Source organism: Arachis duranensis, chromosome 5 (assembly GCF_000817695.3).
Source record: "Arachis duranensis cultivar V14167 chromosome 5, aradu.V14167.gnm2.J7QH, whole genome shotgun sequence".
Classification (NCBI taxonomy): Eukaryota; Viridiplantae; Streptophyta; class Magnoliopsida; order Fabales; family Fabaceae; genus Arachis; species Arachis duranensis.
This window is the reverse complement of record NC_029776.3, coordinates 38,785,844-38,805,315: the sequence shown is the minus strand read 5'-3', so window position 1 is coordinate 38,805,315 and position 19,472 is coordinate 38,785,844. Positions and strand designations below refer to the sequence as shown.

General features: G+C 35.8%; 1 protein-coding gene and 1 long non-coding RNA gene across 2 annotated transcripts; both read left to right on the top strand.

Moving 5' to 3' along the window:
* The first annotated feature begins 12,275 nt into the window (after positions 1-12,275).
* On the top strand, positions 12,276-14,135 carry LOC107489394 (uncharacterized). Its single transcript, XM_021142716.2, has 5 exons — positions 12,276-12,563; positions 12,641-12,815; positions 12,917-12,952; positions 13,339-13,597; positions 14,029-14,135. Exons 1-4 carry the CDS (start codon positions 12,400-12,402, stop codon positions 13,420-13,422), a joined length of 459 nt encoding a protein of 152 aa, XP_020998375.1. The 5' UTR covers positions 12,276-12,399; the 3' UTR covers positions 13,423-13,597; positions 14,029-14,135.
* A 23-nt stretch (positions 14,136-14,158) lies between these two features.
* On the top strand, positions 14,159-17,823 carry LOC127747459 (uncharacterized). Its single transcript, XR_008009290.1, has 5 exons — positions 14,159-14,533; positions 15,785-15,931; positions 16,764-16,893; positions 16,966-17,361; positions 17,466-17,823. It is a non-coding gene; the product is annotated as an uncharacterized LOC127747459 (long non-coding RNA).
* Positions 17,824-19,472: the final 1,649 nt, after the last annotated feature.

Here is a 19,472-nt window from a genome sequence, read left to right as displayed (position 1 = left end):
ACTAGTCCTAGATATGGCTTTATCTCTGTAGGTGAACTTCGTCCTACAGAAATAGCACTCCCATAAGTGAACTTCGGCTTACAGGAATAGTCTAAACACAATAGAACAACTTTCTGTAGGTGAACTTCGGCCTACAGAAATGGCACCTCTGTAAGTGAACTTCGGCTTACAGAAATGGCGCCCCTGTAAGTAAACTTTAGCTTACAGGTATCACAACTCTCTGTAGGTAAACTTTGGCCTATAGGAGCAACACCCTGAGATACACAATTAAAATTCACTGTAGGTGAACTTCGGCCTATAGAAATAACAACGCTTTGTAGGTGAACTTGGGCCTACAGGACCTCTAGGGCCAATGGAAAAGCAGCAGATGAACATACAATAGAACATCATGCCACAAGGCTTAACTCTTTATTTTTATACTCTTTTCCTCTATTCTCCTTATTATATTACTCTTTACTCTTTGTCTCTGCACTCTGCTCTGATCATTCTGTTTTCTGTATCTCTTTACTCTGCTCTGATTACTCTGTTTAACATATGTATTTGAAGCTTATGTAAATTTTGGTATGAATAGTTAGCCTATCCCAGGTATAGGTTCATTAAGTCTATACTGAAACAGTTTAACTTTTTATATTGTACCTAACCCTATCGCAACTCAAGGACTAGCTATGTTGCCCTAGTTCGTTCGCTAGTCTTTGTCTGTTTTTCTGTTGTTAAAACTTTATAGACTTTTCTTTTGTTTTTATCTTTCCTTTAAATTTTTATCTTTCTTTTATCTTTGCCTCACTAATATGTTATTACCACTCCCTAAGTGTTTTATGAAAGTAATTATGAGATTTTGCGCTTAAAGTTGTCTTTCTAAAGCTTTTATAGAAAACTGCCTTTTCTGTATTATTTTATTATTTTTATTAAAATATTATTTTTAATTAAATATTATTATTTAATATTTTATTATTAATTTTCCAAAATTAACTTACCTTTTACTTTTAACATTTAAAAATTACTTTTTACCACCCGTAACTTTTAATATTTCTACTTTAACCATCCTAACTTTCAGAAATTACCAAATAACCCCTCAAACACCAAAATAATTACAACCTTGCCCTTTCTAAGATCTAAAAGGTGTTCTTCAATGTTCTTCACCATACTCAAAGTATTTTTCGTGTTCTTCATAAATTCTTCAGATTCTTTTTCTGTTTTTACCCGTTTTTCAATCTTTTCAGAAACCGATTTTTACCGTAATTCATAATAAATTCTCAGCCACTAACACCCCATCTTTTCCACATGATTTTAACACAAATTGAACCCTAATTCAAGGCCTAGGGTTTTGTTTTCCAGCTGCACTCAAGAACAGAAATTCATAGCTTGAATTTCATCAAATTTCATCAAATTTTCATCAAATTTTCAACAAGAATCACTCATATAAATCATCAACTTCAAGCACAGCCAAACCATATCATAATTACACAACTCAAACACAATCAATCAATATTAATTTCGTCAAACCCTACCTGGTTTTGCTGCTCCAAATTCGGTTATACTTTCAGGTGGTCCTTAAGCACTTTTTCCTCCTAAATCACATCAAGAACAACTATAAATCCACAAACTCTCAACTGACCAAATCTCCCTCAACACGTTAGGAAGAGATATCTCACCTTAGACTTGCTATAAAATTAACGTTTCTTGGCCCTCAAGTCAAGTTAAGCATGATTCCTAAGGAAGAACATTAAGAAAACACATGTTTAAGCATGTTTCCTTGAAAACCAAATTGAAAGGGGAAAGGAACAGCCATCTCACCTTATTTCCAGCCTTGATAAGTTACATGGTTATGTAGAGGAAGAAGAGAGGATCATTTTGGTGAAATCGGAGTTTTGATTTGAGTTTTAGTTCAGAAGAAATCAAGCTTTGAAGATTTATGAATCAAGAACTTTCTCTCCTTTTTCTCTTGATGATTATCGGCCACAGTGAGCAAATGAGGCATCCTTGGGGGTTTTAGGGGTGTAGGGTGAGTTGTGATTGGTTGTCTTGGAGGTGGATTAAAATAATATTAAAATATCTCTGGTGTACAACTTCTAAAACTAGGTGTATCGAAACACTTGTAAAAACATCTCTAAAGATTATTTTCTGAGCTACTAGCATAAATGACACTAGTAACATATTTATAATAAGAATAAAACATGTATGATGAGGTCTTAGCATTGCTAAAGTCATCAGAGAGTAATGGTGCTAAGCTGCACCAATAAACTTTGAACCCGGTTAAACTGATTTCCTATTTTTAAGTAAAACAGACCAGGTAACCTTATAATATCATTCAAGCATCTTCTAATGCTAATATAATAATATTATATCATTATCTCTCTTCTCTCATGAATCGAGTCCGGTTCATCAAACTGAGACTATTTACAAAAAATAGAATCAAAACTCCTAACCGATATGGTTCAAAAACTAGGTTCTTCGTGACTGCGTTATCGAGCTTATCTCAAAAGAGGTTCTAGCTTAAAGATGACATAATGACAATGAGGATTGAGATTCTTGATGATACAGAAGAGGTGTTCCCTTTACTGATCTTCCGGAGAAATCCGTGCCTTCAGAAAAGATCTCGCGTACTCGAAAAATCGGGTTGTTACAAAATATGTATATACTATCTATATATCTATCTATCTATAGTATTCTATGGAATTGGTGAAAACAAACAATCAACTTTCCAAGCAAGAGTATCGACAAATAGGGCTAAGCAAATAAATAGTTCAATACAACCAAAATCTAGAGAATTGATTCATGTTTCAAAATGGAGCAACTTACAAGAACTCCTGATAAGAGAAGTGGAAGCATAGAATTGAGCAATTGAACCCTCACTAGGTGTGTATACACTCTATTCACTCGGTGTCTACGGGTTTAATCACTCAAATCTCTTCCTAATCATGTTTTCAAGGATTTACTTTTCATCTAACGATCAACAAACAAGTGATGCATGAATGCAATTATCATGAGGGCTTCATATGGCTGTAACAGGGTTAGGGTCAAGGTGGGATAGATATGGCTAAGTAGACTAAATTGATTAAATCCTTGATTAGTTTAAGTATCCAACTCAACCTTTATCAACCCAATAACAAAAATATGCAATCCTAACTTCCCCTCATTTCTTTTTTTCACAGACACTCATGTATGATTTATCATTCACATCACATATGCATTTCTTATTCATTTTCCTTCTCTTTGGGGTAAATTTCATCCCCTTTTATGATGATGTTTTTTTTGAAAGTAAAGGCATATGGTTTAATATTTCATACATGAGTGTTCCCATTTTCCAAATTTTCAATAAGTACCCAAAACAAAATTTTCATTCACTACCAATGTTTTCCAAATTTTTCCCACACTTAAATGAAACACACTCTTTAACCTAAGCTAATCAAGGATACAATCCAAGGTAAATCATGGTTTTTCACTTAAGGTTGTGATGTGCTAATATCAAGAACAATGGGATAAATAAAGCTCAAAGAGGGTTAACAATGGTAAATGCAAAGGGTAGGCTATATGGGTAAAGTAAGCTTTAATCAAAGATGGCCTCAATCATGCTCAATGCAATTCAAAACATCAATAATTGAAAATAAAAAATCAAGCAAAACCAAGATTACAATCATAGAAGAGATATAACACACAATGAACAAAATTGATGGTTAAAATGTATAACCACTCAATATAAGCTCAGAAACTCACAAGGTATTTGTTCTTTACTCTTTTTTGTTCCATAGAAATCTCAAGCAAGTTTTAAAAACAATTTTCAAAATCAATTCAGTAGAATGCCCTTTAACAAAATTCTTGGAAGTTTTTTTGTTTTTCACCAAAATTATTTCCTATATGTATGTATGATGTGATGGATGCAATTTTTTTCAAAATTTTCTAGTTCTTTTCCTAATTTTCAACAAACAAAAAAAAAGTAACATGAACAATTAGGATCAAAATGAACTAGGCATATGCTATTTACATCATCCATTCACAATCAATGCCTATACTATATACCAAGCAACATAAAAATGCAATATATATATATACCAAAACGAAAGTGCAATACTAACGATAACTAAAAATATGTTAAGGAGAGAATGTTTACACCAAAAAATAGTAGATCCCCTCCCCACACTTAAATCATGCACGGTCCTCTGTGCCAAAGAATTGGACTGGGGTGATCAACTCTAAGAAGCTCCACCGTCTAGCAGTGGTGGGTGGTGATGACGCTGATATACAATCATGGCTTGGGAGGGCTCTGCGGTGGCCTCAACTGCCGGCTCCTCAATGGCCTGGCCAGCTGGGTCTGCTGCTGCTCTCTCTACGGTCTGCTCCACTCCAGTTGCCGGCTTCTCAACTCTCTCAACTACTGCCTCTTCAGCTGTGGGCTCCCCCGCTCTCTGGTCAGGGGGCTCAGGGTATCTACCCAGGGTCTCTACCCTCGAACTTCGCTCCAATCTACTGGAAGCGGCAATCATTACAGCACTCAAAATGGTAGAGGGTCTGAAGGATCTCCTGACCCTGCTCATAAGATGTTTGAGGTCGGGGTGTAGGTGCAGGAGGTACTAAGGGTGCTGATGGTTCTACTGATGATGGTGGCTCAGTCGTCTTCTTCTTCTTATGTGCTGGCGGTCGATCATATTCGCCGTATGGTAAGAATGGCTAGGTGCTCATGAAAACAGACGTTCGGTTTGTCGGGCGTCTCTTCATCTTAGATAAGGCAGCCAATCTGGTGATCATCGACGAGAAGGGAATGTTGTACTTCTATTGTTGGGTCACCTTCCATATCGAATATCTGATAAGGGGAAGAACAGAGATCCTCTTCCCCTCTAGTATAGCCCATAGTAGAACAGCCACATAGACACGGATATGAGTGGCATGCGTGCTTGGCAGGATATAGTCAGTGATGATCTACTGCCAGATCCTCGCCTCAGAAGTCAAGTCGGAGCACACAATACTCAGCAGGACCACATTCTCTCCTCGGCTGTACTCCCATCTGGCCTCAGGTTGGCCAATCTTCTTCAGAACCACGTCCAATGAAAGCTTGTCGGATGTCAAGTCCTTCACTATTTGAGGGTAAGCATCCCGAGCTAGAGGAGTATGCGGTATCTGCAAGAGGGCTTCCAAAGTGTGGTCGGAGGTGTTAAGTGTGACACCTCTCAGAAAAACAGTTTGGGCATCCCTCTTTAGTAGATTTCCGTAGAATTCCTTGAGCTGGTGTTCATTGATTTCCACCGGGTCGAATCCTACAAACTTCCATTGGTAAAAATTTAGTCTGTCAAGTATTTGGTTCGCATATTTCTCTCGTAAGTTCAACTTCCTCTCATAGTGAAAGGCTACACTATTTTACAAATCTATATAAACGTCCCCAATTTTTGTTGGTGTGCGTATGCATGAGTCGCGTTCTGGGCAGTAATTTGAAAGCTACCCTGTTGCGCCACTCCTCACCCCCTTTCTTCTTTCCTTCTTTAATTCCTTCATTCTTTCTTTTTATACTCTCTTTCTTCTCTTCTCCGGCGAAACTCTGCCGTCGTGAGCCTCGTGGTGGCTATCACAAGTGCCACTGTTACCTATCCCTTTCTTTTCTATTCTTCATCTTTTCAATGTTCTTATTGTAATCTTCTTTTATGCTTAGTTGCTTGCTTAATTTCTATTTTCTTTATTTAACTTTGGTAATTTAGCTTAAGTTTTGTTTAATTATTTGTTTGTTGCATTGCAAGTGTTCAATTTTTTATTTATGCGTTGTTGATGTTTGGAATTTTTGGTTTGAATTTGTTGAATATGTGCACTGCACTCCATTTGTTTGACATAATGCCTAAATGAACTTTTTGTTTAAAGCATGTGTTGTAGCTACCATTTGTGTTAGACTATAACCTTGTTTGGCATTCTAATTAAGAATTGTGCACTTTTGAATGTGATAAACCCCAATGTTGTGGTTTATCTTGTGCTGATTTGAGGGAATTTTGTCAATGCTTTCCACACTTATCCACATAAAATGCATGGTTTTGTGTTTCCGCCATTATTTTGCCTTGTGATATGTTGAAGCCTGGCTGGCTGTGAAGCCATGTCTAATTCTGTTGGACCGAGGCTTCCACTTGTCAATACAAAAGCGTGTTAGTTGACTCCCATCAATTTGGTTGTTACACACATAGCTATTGTATACAATGTTTTGCTAAAGCTTGGCTGGCCATTTGCTATGTCTAGTGTTTTGGACCAAAGCTTTTACTTAAAGCTTGGCTGGCTAATAAGCCATGTCCAATTCCTGGACCGGAGCTTTAGACCAACATTGCATGATTCCTGGAATTCTCATTAAGAATTTTGAATTCCTTATTTTCTTTTTTCCATAATAATTTTCGAAAAAAAAATAATACAAATTTTTTTTTATAAAATCATAAAATCAAAAAAAATTTGTGTTTCTTGTTTGAGTCTAGTGTCAAGTTTTAAGTTTGGTGTCAATTGCATCTTTTTAATTTTCTAAAATTTTTTTCGAAAATTCATGCATTGCATTCTTCATGATCTTCAAGTTGTTCTTAATGAGTCTTCTTGTTTGATCTTCATATTTTCTTGTTTGTGTCTTTTCTTGTTTTTCATATGCATTTTTTAATTCATAGTGTCTAAACATGAAAAATTTCAAACTTTGGTGTCTTGCATGTTTCTCTTTTCTTGAAAAATTTTTCAAAAATAAGTCTTGATGTTCATCTTGATCTTCAAAGTATTCTTGGTGTTCATCTTGATATTCATAGTGTTCTTGCATGCATCATTTGTTTTAATCCAAAATTTTTATGTCTTGTATCATTTTTGTATTTTTCTCTCTCCCCATTAAAAATTCAAAAAAATAAAAAAATATCTTTTCCTTATTTTACTCATAATTTTCGAAATCTTTGGGTTGACTTAGTAAAAAAATTTTAAAATAAGTTGTTTCTTGTTAGTCAAGTCAAGATTTCATTTTCAAAAATTTATCTTTTCAAAATCTTTTTCAAAATCAAATCTTTTTCATTTTTTCCCTTTGTTTTTCGAAAATTTTCAAAAATCTTTTTCAAAATTTTTCAAAATCTTTCTCCTATTTTTACTTCAAATTTTCGAAAATCTTTACTAACATTAATGTTTTGATTCAAAAATTTCAAGTTTGTGACTTGCCTATTAAGAAAGGCTCAATCTTTAAAATTCTAAAATCATATCTTTTAGTTTCTTGTTAGTCAAGTCATCAACTTAAATTTTAAAAATCAAATCTTTTTAATTTCCTTTTCAAATCTTTTTCAAAATAAATTTCAATCATATCTTTTCAATCATATCTTTTCAAACACATCTTTTTCAAATCATATCTTTTTCAAAATCAATTTCAAAATCTTTCTAACTTCTTATCTTTTCAAAATTTATTTTTAAATCTTTTTTTTTCAATTAACCACTTAACATTTTGTTTGATTTTTTAAAAAAAATTATCTTTTTCAAAACCACCTAACTACTTTTCTCTCTCTAATTTTCGAAAATCACCTTCCTCTTTTTCAAAATTCTTTCTTTAATTAACTAATTGTTTCAAATTTTAATTTTAATTTTATTTCTTCTCTTAATTTTTGAATTCTAACTTAAAATTAAAATAAAAACAAAAATAATTTCCTATTCTTAAAATTAATTTTCGAAATTCTCTCCCTCTCATCTCTTTCTATTTATTTTATTTATCTACTAACACCTCTCTTCTCCTCTTCTTATAATTCGAACCCTCTCTCCCTCTCTATGTTTGAATCCTCTTTATTCTCTCTCTACCTCATTCTTCTCTTCTTCTCTTCTTCTACTCACATAAAGGAATCTCTATACTGTGACATAGAGGATTCTTCTTCTTTTCTGTTTTCTTCTTTTTCATATGAGCAGGAGCAAGCACAAGGACATTCTTGTAGAAGCAGATCCTGAAACCTAAAGGACTCTGAAGAAGAAGCTAAGAGAAGCTAAAGCACAACAATCCAGAGAAATCCTTACAGAGAATCACAAAAAAGAAGTAATGGCCGAACCCAACAATAATGCAAGGAAGATGCTTGGTGACTTCACTGTACCAAATTCCAATTTCCATGGAAGAAGCATCTCAATCCCTGCCATTGGAGCAAACAACTTTGAGCTAAAGCCTCAATTAGTTTCTCTGATGCAACAGAACTGCAAGTTTCATGGACTTCCATCAGAAGATCCTTTTTCAGTTCTTAATTGAATTCTTGCAGATCTGTGATACTGTTAAGATCAATGGAGTTGATCCCGAGGTCTACAATCTTATGCTTTTCCCTTTTACTGTAAGAGACAGAGCTAGAATATGGTTGGACTCTCAACCTAGAGATAGCCTGAACTCTTGGGATAAGCTGGTCACGGCTTTCTTAGCCAAGTTTTTTCCTCCTCAAAAGCTGAGCAAGCTTAGAGTGGACGTTCAAACCTTCAGGCAGAAAGAAGGTGAATCCCTCTATGCAGCTTGGGAAAGATATACAAGCAACTGACCAAAAAGTGTCCTTTTGACATGCTTTCAAAATGGACCATCCTGGATATATTCTATGATGGTCTGTCTGAATTGTCTAAGATGTCATTGGACCATTCTACAGGTGGATCTATTCACCTGACGAAAATGCCTACAGAAGCTCAGGAACTCATTGAAATGGTTGCAAATAACCAGTTCATGTACACTCTGAAAGGAATCCTGTGAGTAATGGGACGCCTCAGAGGAAGAGAGTTCTTGAAATTGATGCTCTGAATGCCATATTAGCTCAAAACAAAATGTTGACTCAATAAGTCAATATGATTTCTCAAAGTCTGAATGAATTGCAAAATGCATCCAATAGTACTAAAGAATCATCTTCTGAAGAAGAAGCTTATGATCCTGAGAACCCTGCAATGGCAGAGGTGAATTACATGGGTGAAGCCTGTGGAAACACCTATAATCTATAATGGAGAAATCATACAAATTTCTCATGGAAGGATCAACAAAAGCCTCAACAAGACTTTAATAATGGTGGAAGAAACATGTTTAGAAATAGCAAGCCTTTTCCATCATTCTCTCAGTAACAGACAAAGAATTCTGAACAGAACCCATCTAGCTTAGCAAATATAGTCTCTGATCTATCTAATACCACTCTCAGTTTCATAAATAAAACAATGTCCTCCATTAGAAAATTTAGAGGCAAAAGTGGGCCAGCTGAGTAAAAGAGTCACTGAAACTCCTCCTAGTACTCTCCCAAATAATACAGAAGAGAATCCAAAAAGAGAGTGCAAGGCCATAACCTTACTTGGTGTGGCCGAACCTAGAGAGGAGGAGGAGGACGTGAATCCCAGTGAGGAAGACCTCATGGGACATCCTCTGGATAAAAAGGAGTTCCCATTTGAGGAACCTAAGGAATCTGAAGCTCATCTAGAGACCATAGAGATTCTATTGAACCTACTCCTGCCATTCATGAGCTATGATGAGTATTCTTCCTCTGAAGAGGATGAAGATATTACTGAAAAACAAGTTGCTAAGTACCTTGGAGTAATCATGAAGTTGAATGCCAAGTTATTTGGTAATGAGACTTGGGTGGATGAACCCCCCTTGCTCACCAATGAACTGAATAACTTGATTAGGCAGACATTACCTCAAAAGAAAGAGGATTCCGGAAGGTTCTTAATACCTTGTACAATAGGCATCATGACCTTTGAGAAGGCTCTGTGTGACCTGGGGTCAGGCATAAACCTCATGCCACTCTTTGTCATGGAGAAACTGGGAATCTTTGAGGTTCAAGATGCAAGAATCTCACTAGAGATGGCAGACAAATCCATGAAAAAGGCTTATGGACTAGTAGAGGATGTGCTAGTGAAGGTTAAAGGCCTTTACATCCCTGTTGATTTCATAATCCTAGGCACTGGGAAGGATGAGGATGAATCCATCATCCTTGGCAGACCTTTCCTAGCCACAGCAAAAGCTGTGATTGATGTTGACAGAGGAGAGTTGGTACTTCAATTGAATAATGACTACCTTGTATTCAAGACTCAAGATTCTCCTTCTGTACACATGGAGAGGAAGCATGAAAAGCTTCTCTCAATACAGAGTCAAACAAGGCCCCCACATTCAAACTCTAAGTTTGGTGTTGGGAGGCCACAGCCAAACTCTAAGTTTGGTGTTGAGAGGCCACAACCAAACTCTAAGTTTGGTGTTGAGAGGCCACAACCATGCTCTGATCATCTATGAGGCTCCATGAGAGCCCACTGTCAAGCTATTGACATTAAAGAAGCGTTTATTGGGAGGCAACCCAAATTTTATTTATCTGTGTTATTTTATGTTTTCTTTAGGTTGATGATCATGTTGAGTCACAAAAACAACTGTAAAAATCAAAGCAAATTCAAAAATAACATTAAAAATAACACACCCTGGAGGATAAGCTTACTGGCGTTTAAACACCAGTAAGAGTAGCAGAATGGGCGTTAAACGCCCAGTTTGGCACCATTCTAGGCGTTTAACGCAAGAAATGGGCACCAGACTGGCGTTTAATGCCAGAACAAAGCACCAACCTAGCGTTAAATGCCAGGACAGGTATAAAAGCTGGCGTTTAACGCCAGAACAGAGCACCAACCTAGCGTTAAAAGCCAGGAAAGGTATAAAAGCTGGTGTTTAACGTCAGAAACAAGCAGTAGTCTGGCGTTAAATGCCAGGATTGCACAATAAGGGTATTTTTGCACGCCTAAATGGAGCAAGGATGAGAAGTCCTTGACCCCTTAGGATCTGTAGACCCCACAGGATCCTCACTAACCTCAACTCATTCTCTCTCCCTCTATCTCCTCCATTCTCTTCTTCTTCCCTTCTTTCTTTCTTCTTTTGCTCGAGGACGAGAAAATTTTTCTTCTTTTGCTCGAGGACGAGCAAACCTTTTAAGTTTGGTGTGGTAAATGCATTTCTTTTTTGTTTTTCTATAACCATTTATGGCACCTAAGGCCGGAGAAACCTCTAGAAAGAGGAAAGGGAAGGCAAAAGCTTCCACCTCCGAGTCATGGACGATAGAGAGATTCATCTCAAAGGTTCATGAAGACCACTTCTATGAAGTTGTAGCCAAGAAGAAGGTGATCCCTGAGCTCTCTTTTATGCTCAAAAGGAATGAGTATCCGGAGATCTGACATGAGATTTGAAGAAGAGGTTGGGAAGTTCTTACCAACCCCATTTAACAAGTCGGAATCTTAATGGTTCAAGAGTTCTATGCAAACGCATGGATCACTAAGAACCATGATAAAAGTATGAACCCAAATCCAAAGAATTGGCTTACAATAGTTAGGGGGAAATACTTAGATTTCAGTCTGAAAAATATAAGGTTGGCATTCAACTTGCCAATGATGCAAGAAAACGCACGCCCCTACACTAGAAGGGTCAACTTTTATCAAAGGTTGGACCAAGTCCTCATGGACATATGTGTGGAAGGCGCTCAATGGAAAAGAGACTCAAGAGGTAAGCCGGTTCAATTGAAAAGACCAGTCCTTAAGCCTGTGGCTAGAGGATGGTTGGAGTTCATCCAACGCTCTATCATTCCTACTAGCAACCGATCTGAAGTAACAGTGGATTGGGCCTGATGAATGAATTCTTGATGGTTTAGAATTTATCTAATAGAGTCTCATTGTAAAGTATAGTTTCCAAACCAATCAATAATCCTTTCATACAAAAATATTGGTTGTCATAATTAACAATCCCCAATAAGAATTAACCGAAGTATTTAGACTCCGGGTCGTCTCACAAGGAATTGCAATGAAGTGCTCAATTATTAACTACGGGGATCAAGGAGTTTTGTTTATAAAATGACAAGAAGAGTAAATCAAACAAGCAATTAAAGAAAGCAAGTAATAAAGAGAGACATTCATGGCAAGGTTTGAGATCATAGGCCTTCTATCCTAGTCATACAATGATTAATTCATCTTATATAGTCAACTCCAACAAATAGGGAGAAAGTCAAACAAGACTAATCAATCATATCACAATAATAAACAAGAATTTATCTCATTTCGTCATCCCCAACATTGAAAGAAGGTATAAGTTATCTTCCACGAGAGAAAGTCAAACAAGACTAGTTAACCTCAATCCAAATGTACTAATCAACTTACTAATAGAATTAGCAAAAGATTAGAGTTAACACTACAAAAAAAGAGGTTTAAAATGGCATTTATATTATGGCGATTTTAAAAAACTGCCATAATGTTCAAGTATTATGACATTTTATGGTGCTGCCATAATTAATGTGTTTAAAATGGCATTTTTAGTGATTCTGGCAGTTATAAACCGCAATTGTCAAAACCCATCATTTAAAAAAGAAGGCCCAAATAAAATCCTTCCGCAACAAAGGAAAACCCTAACCCGAAACCCATTGCTGCTGAAACTAACGCGCGCTTCCACCACACCCAAAAACGAAGATCTGTGCTATGCTCCAGCGACTGCTCCGTCGACGATCTGCTCCAGTGACTGCTCCGGCGACGATCTGCTTAGCAGAGTTATCCTCCGACGAGATTGTGTGCTCTCTTCAGAGAAGATCTCCTCTCCTCCAGCGGCGGTTCTCCTCCGGCAACAATCTCCGTAAGAGAGCAAGGTTGATCTTCCTTCTCTCTCAATTTTCTACTGTTGTCGAAAATACCTGAAAGTTTGAAATGGAAAATCAAGTTGCAGAAACTTCATAAAACTATATGAGATCTGTTGCGCGTTTCCTCCCACGATCTTCTCCTACGGCGATCTTCTCCATCAACGCTTCTCTTCCATGAGATCTGTTGCGCAAGTGTTTCCTGTGGCATCGAGTTGTATTCTACGGCTTTTCCATCTCTATCGTGCTTCGTTGAGCATCTGGGTTAGTATACAAACTTGCATTATCTTCTTCTGTTTACTCATGATTTGTAAATATGCCATCTTCTATTCTAACAATGACTACGTCTTTTTCTTTATGTCTAGGTTTTCGATTTTCTTCCTTGTCAGAAGAAATTAGAGGTCAGGCATTCACGAAATCTTATTCTAATTTTGTTTGTATGTATGCTAGATGATTATGGATTATGATGATATCATGTTTGAGCGCCCTCCTCTGTTTTATTCTTCCTCTCTCTTCTAATTTTGGTTCTTGATTATTCTGTCGTTAAACATGCTTAGCTAGATTCTTTGACTTTTGTATTATTTGAGTGTTGATTATTGCCTAACAAAGCTGGTTGACTTAATGTGTGCTCTGCTATGTGAAACTAGTGTGCTTACATTGGTTGTATATTCTGTTTAGAAATGAAACAAAATTGGTGATTATGTATGTGTGGTCACACATTAAATATGGTTGAAGTGTCGGCAAATATATCTCTTAGTCTCTGCCTTATTACCAATTATTTTAACAGAAAGCCATGAAATTCGGAAAGAGCCTGAGCAACCAGATCAAGAAAACCCTACCGGAATGCCAAGCAATTGGACCCTGCTCCTAAGTCTGACGATCGCCCTGCTAAACGCTCTAGGCTCAAGTCCCTCAGAGACTCTGACTCCGCCGCACTGGAAATCTCCAAGGAGGAACTTGACTTCAGGAATCTTCTTGAAAAAGACCTCGAGAAATTCAATAAATTTTTAGTCGAGAAGGAGGAAGAGTACATTATCAGACTCGAGGTGCGCAATTAATCATTTAATCTCTTTGACTCGCTAACTAATCCAAGGACTTTAAAAAGAAAGAAAAAAAGTTTCTAATCTATTTTAAGATTTATGTGGAATTTTAATTTAGTTAGCCTGATTAGCAATGAAACATACTAGCAAATTACGAATATGATTATTTTATTTGACATTTGATACGATGATATAATAAAATATTAGCTCTCCTGTCTCTATTGGGAAAAGTAGCTATTCTTGTTTCAATTTGGCAATGTCAATGTCAATGTCAACTTTTATACTCCAGAAAATTACTGGAACTTTTAAGCTAATTAATTAATTTAATTAATTAATTATTAATTAAGGATAAGCATGTTTAATTGGATTAATGTTTATTATAGAAGTGCTGGATATGTAAGTGTGTCACTAATGTTTGTTGCGGTTTAAATATGTAGGAGCTTCAGGACAGGGTGGCCAAGGTGAATGTTTCCAGTGAAGAGTTGATGAAAATTCGCAAGGAAATTGTGGATTTTCATGGTTAAAATTTACAAAAGAATGTAACTTCACTTACTTCCAAATTGTTATAGCTTGTGTTCAATTTCTTTGTCTAAATAAGTTAATATTTGCATTATGCACTATTTTATTGATTTGGTGTGCTGTAATAAGTATATGCTTGTGCTATCTTTTAGCTAGTTACAAGCTAATTTGCCATATCATGAAATGTGCTGTCATGAATGGATTATGCTATGCGTTTATGTCCTCTTTTTTACAGTTTACTGACATTTAGTTTCCTGGCAGATGAAGAAAGGCAATGTCAAGTTGATAACTGAAATGTTGTGATGATTAATTATATGTATAGGGTGCACTTCATGTATCATTGGTGGAAGCAGTTAGGCCTTACACGATCTTGCGCACTAGTCCATACTGCAAGAGGATATTCTCTAGAAGCCTACTTAAGAAGTGAGTCATGATGATCATGTTTACCTCTCTGCAGTGATGACACAAATATATGCTTTAGGGGATTCTGGTCCATCTTATCTTGTGTTTGTATTATTCTCCTTTTTAGAAATTATGAGGATATCTTAGATGATGGTTTAGGAGGGATGCATCTTTATTCTTTTGTAAAGTTTAGGTGATACTACACTTGATACCTTTGTATTTCGTAATGACCTCCCTTGATAAACATGAAGCATGGCATGATGTTGAAATTTACTTAGTATGGCTGGAAATACGATTGATGCCCCCATTTTCTTTTTAATGCAGCTTCTGTTCCAGACTTTGTGAAAGCTGAGTTGTTACAATGAATTAGATCATTTCTTTCATCGGCTTGATAATATTAACTTAAGATTATTTTTTATTCTTAACACAACTATAAGCTGATTATGATTATGATTATGATTGGGTTACTGTTATTTTGATAATATTTATTCACCTTTGCTTTGTTGATATGATTGAGATGAATTGTTTCTAAGCCATAGAGGAAGTATCTAAAAGAATAATGGCGTTACTTGACTGTTTTTGAAATGATTTCTCTAGTAATCTTTCTCATGAGTTGAGTTTAAACATGTTTCATGCAATTTCTTGTCCATAAGGTGTTTGTGTTATTGTCTTTGAGTCAAATATTTTCTTTGAAGAGCTTATACTTTATATATTTCTTGTGCTTGGGTCATCATTCATTCTCCTTTGCTTTGTTGATATAATTGAGATGAATTGTTTCTAAGACACTGGTCCTTATCTATTATAGGATTTTCCAAATCAGTATAAGAACTAGAAAATTTTTACCAATAGAATGTGATTTTAGCCAGTATTATCATTTAGTTATACTTAGTTATGGTAATAACTCAAAATAGCCTTCTTATAAAAAGATTCATCAGCACTAGAAATTTTTTGATTGATTCTGTTTTTATTCATGTTCAAAGATATATGCTGCTACTTGTATTATATATCATTTCTGCATTGGTTATAAGTGAGGAAAAATCTGTGATGGAGAAAATTGGAAACTGTTCACCAATGGATTCTCTTTTGAGCTCATACCTAGGGACAAATTTTAGATTTTGAAATTTGTAATTATAAATCTTTCATTGACTTACTAGTCTGACTTGACAGTGTGAAAGAATGAGTGAATTTAATGTTCCTCTAATGTCTTTCTTTTTACTTCCTCCATCTTATTTGGGTATATATCTACTAAATTTTCTGTCTTTACATTCACAGGTGGCTGCTCTTGTTCCTAAAGGGGAGCTTGATGGTGAAATAGGGGATGCACACATGGCAATGCAGGCTAGGTTGATGAGCCAGGCCCTTCAGAAATTAAGCCATTCCTTGTCAGTTTCTCAATGTATGTTGATTTTTATAAACCAGGTATGAGTTAAAAACCAGTAATTGCACTGTTGTCAGTCTTGTGTGAATATTTTTAATATTTTAACCTTTAGCAACTTAGCCAATACAGAACTTGTTTTGGGGGGTTTAGGTGATATCTACTAATTTGATCTTGGTCTATAACTATTTTTTTAATTGATGCTGAGGATGTTCTGCCATATACTATCATATTTTATTGGCGATTCTACGAAAAACAAAAAAGAAATCCACATTCTCGATCTTCTTTTAATTACTCATATTTAGTATTTGTTAATTGTTACTACTTCTATTTCTTTAATGATAGGTTTTGATTTTCTCTTTGTTAGCAAAAATTGGGAGTAAGGTCTTTATGAAATTCCTGTTAAGTATGATGTGCCCCATTTTAGTGAATAAAGTGATCCTTGTAAGATATCCAACAATATAAGCAACTGCAATGTCTAATAATAAAGGAGGTTTAGGTTATGACTTAATTTGTTGGAAAAATGAATGGAAACCATGTTCGTATATATATGTAATTAGGTGCCATATGGCTTAGCTGCATATTGCATGTGTGTGTGTGTAATTAGGTGCCATATGGCTTAGCTGCATATTGCATGTTAAAAAGCTAATTAAAAAGCTTTGATAGTAGTTGTTATTGTCTACTACTAATATACATTAAAACCTAATTAAAAAGAAATGATGGTTGGGAGTATACTAAAGTATCTGATTTGTTTGATAAATTGAGTTTGTAAATATTTAAAGAAGGGATTCATGTGCTTTGGTTTCTAATTTTGTGTTTCTTTCTCTCTCTCTCTCTCTCTCTCTCTCTCTCTATGGGAGTGCTCGACTTCAACAGGGTCACGACTTCTGTGGGCAAAAAAAGAGAAGGAAAAGGCACCAAACACCTTGCAACTGAGAAACAAAGAAGAGAACAACTGAATGGCAAATACAAAATCCTGAGGAGTCTTATCCCAAGCCCCACAAAGGTATAAAACACTTATAAACTTGTTTACTAATTTTTACAAATCAAACTAATAGGTTGAATCTACTACAAACAGATGGATAGAGCCTCTGTGGTGGGTGATGTCAATGAATACATAAGGGAGCTGCTCAAAATGGTTAATGAGCTCAAATTACTGGTGGAGAAGAAAAGATGTTAAAGGGAAAGATGCAAAAGGCAGAAAGCGAAAGATGATGCTACAGAGAGCTGTAACATAAAGTCTTTCAGCAATCCAGATAGATGCATAAGGACCTCATGGCTTCAAAGGAAATTGAAAGATAGCGAGGTTGATGTGCAGATTGCTGATGATGATGTTACAATCAAACTCTTCCAGAGGAAGAAGGTTAACTGTCTGCTTTCAGTCGCTAAGTTTCTGGATGAACTTCAGTTGGAACTTCACCATGTTGCAGGTGGACATGTTGGCAAATAATACAGTTCCTTGTTCAATACCAAGGTTGGTATTTCTTTTTGACATGAAACTAACAAGGGCAATCATAAATCTTTTGAATCACATTGTTATGCTTCTGTATTTTAACTATGGCCTATTTCACTGGGCAGATAATAGAAGGTTCTTCAGTCTATGCCAGGGCTATAGCCAACAGTGTGATTGATGTTATGGACACTCAGTATGCAGCAGCAGTTCCACATACAGGTAGCTATTAGGTTAAGGGGATAATAGTTTCAAGTTTAGGCACTGCACCAAAGTTCAAGTAACTAGTTACATGTACGAAAATAAGAAAAGAGAGTCAACTGTCTTTATTGCAAATTATGATCCGTCGAGGTTATTGAGTAACCTAAGCAGTCTCTATGCTAATACTTCTCAAAGTAATAGTTATTAGATATGATTTGCTTAATTATTTGTATAAGAATTATTACTTTTGATTTTTAATACAAAAACTATATATTATGTTTGATATTTTATTTGAGTTATGTAATATTTTGTTTATGGGTTATAATTTTTTGTTATTATGAAATTTTAAACAAATTGTTTGCTTAACGTGGTAAAAATAATAGTTAAAAATGCCTTTTTAAACGATAAAAAAGTCTTTTTTATTCAGTAAAAATAGCAGTTTATGAATGCCGTTTTAAACAACATGAAATGCTATTTTAATTCGGTAAAAATGTCAGTTTCAAACGTCGTTTTAACCAATTAAAAGACGTCATTTTATCTGAAAATAATGGCGGTTTAAACCACCGTTTTAACCAACAAAAAATGCCGTTTAACCAAAAATAACGGCAGTTTGAACCGCCATTTTAACCAACAAAAAACCGCCGTTTAAACCGAAAATAACGGCGGTTTGAACCGCCGTTTTAACCAACAAAAACTGCCATTTTATCCGGAAATAATGGCGTTTTGAACCGCCGTTTTAACCGAAAATAACGGCGGTTTGAACCGCCGTTTTAACCAACCAAAAAACCGCCATTTTAACCGGAAATAATGGCGGTTTGAACTGCTGTTTTAACATGTTAAAAAACCGCCATTTTAACCACGGGAATTGTGGCGGTTTTTTAAAAACCGCCATAATAACCAAATGGCGCTTTGAATTTCGGCAGTTTTTGTTATCCGCCATTCAAGGTAATAACGGCGGTTCTAACCGCCGTAATAACCCTAAAAAACCGCCGTAATAACCAAATTTTTTTGTAGTGTAATGGAAATCATATTAACTAACAACTCTAGATCACCAACATTAGTTGGGTATTCATGACTCAAGATCACCTAATTACTCTTTCCAAGCCAAGAATGATCAAAATCTACCCTAAAGCCCAACCAAGCATTTTGTCAAATACTTGGTGGATACAAATGGAAAGCATGGTAAATGTGCAAGAATAGTAAAATCTACCAACTACAAATTGCAAGAAAAATAAATCAACAACTCAAATTATCAATAAAAGAAACATCAACATTAAATTTCATCAAAAGAAAATCCAAATCCAACATGAGTTCATCATCACAAAAGAGAAAGCAAAAAGGGAAATTAACACTACACATCATGGGAATGAAAGAGTAGAAACATGAAATTAGGAAGAAAACAAGATGAAAACATGAGATTGAACCTAGATCTATGAGAGATTAACCTAAACCTAACCTAATTCTAGAGAGAAGAGGGAGCTTCTCTCTCTAGAAACTAACCTACATGATGCTAAGTGGTAGCGCGAAATTGTGAACAATACTTTTCACAACTCTCATAATCCCCGGTCATGAACCCCAAAAACTTGGTGTTCAATACCATGGCATTACACAACTTCGCACAACTAACCAGCAAGTGCACTGGGTCGTCCAAGTAATAAACCTTACGCGAGTAAGGGTCGATCCCACGGAGATTGTTAGTATGAAGCAAGCTATGGTCATCTTGTAAATCTTAGTCAGGCAAACTCAAATGGATATGGTGATGAACGAAATAAACATAAAGGTAAAGATAGAGGTACTTATGTAATTCATTGGTAGGAACTTCAGATAAGCGCATGAAGATGCCTTCCCTTCCGTCTCTCTGCTTTCCTACTGTCTTCATCCAATCCTTCTTACTCCTTTCCATGGCAAGCTTATGTAGGGTTTCACCGTTGTCA

Coding starts and splice junctions, on each gene's coding strand:
- LOC107489394 (XM_021142716.2), top strand. CDS start 12,400: ATGCTCCAGCGACTGCTCCGTCGACGATCTGCTCCAGTGACTGCTCCG. Junction 12,816..12,916: donor GTGCTTCGTTGAGCATCTGG/GTTAGTATACAA, acceptor CTTTATGTCTAG/GTTTTCGATTTTCTTCCTTG. Junction 12,953..13,338: donor CTTGTCAGAAGAAATTAGAG/GTCAGGCATTCA, acceptor TTATTTTAACAG/AAAGCCATGAAATTCGGAAA.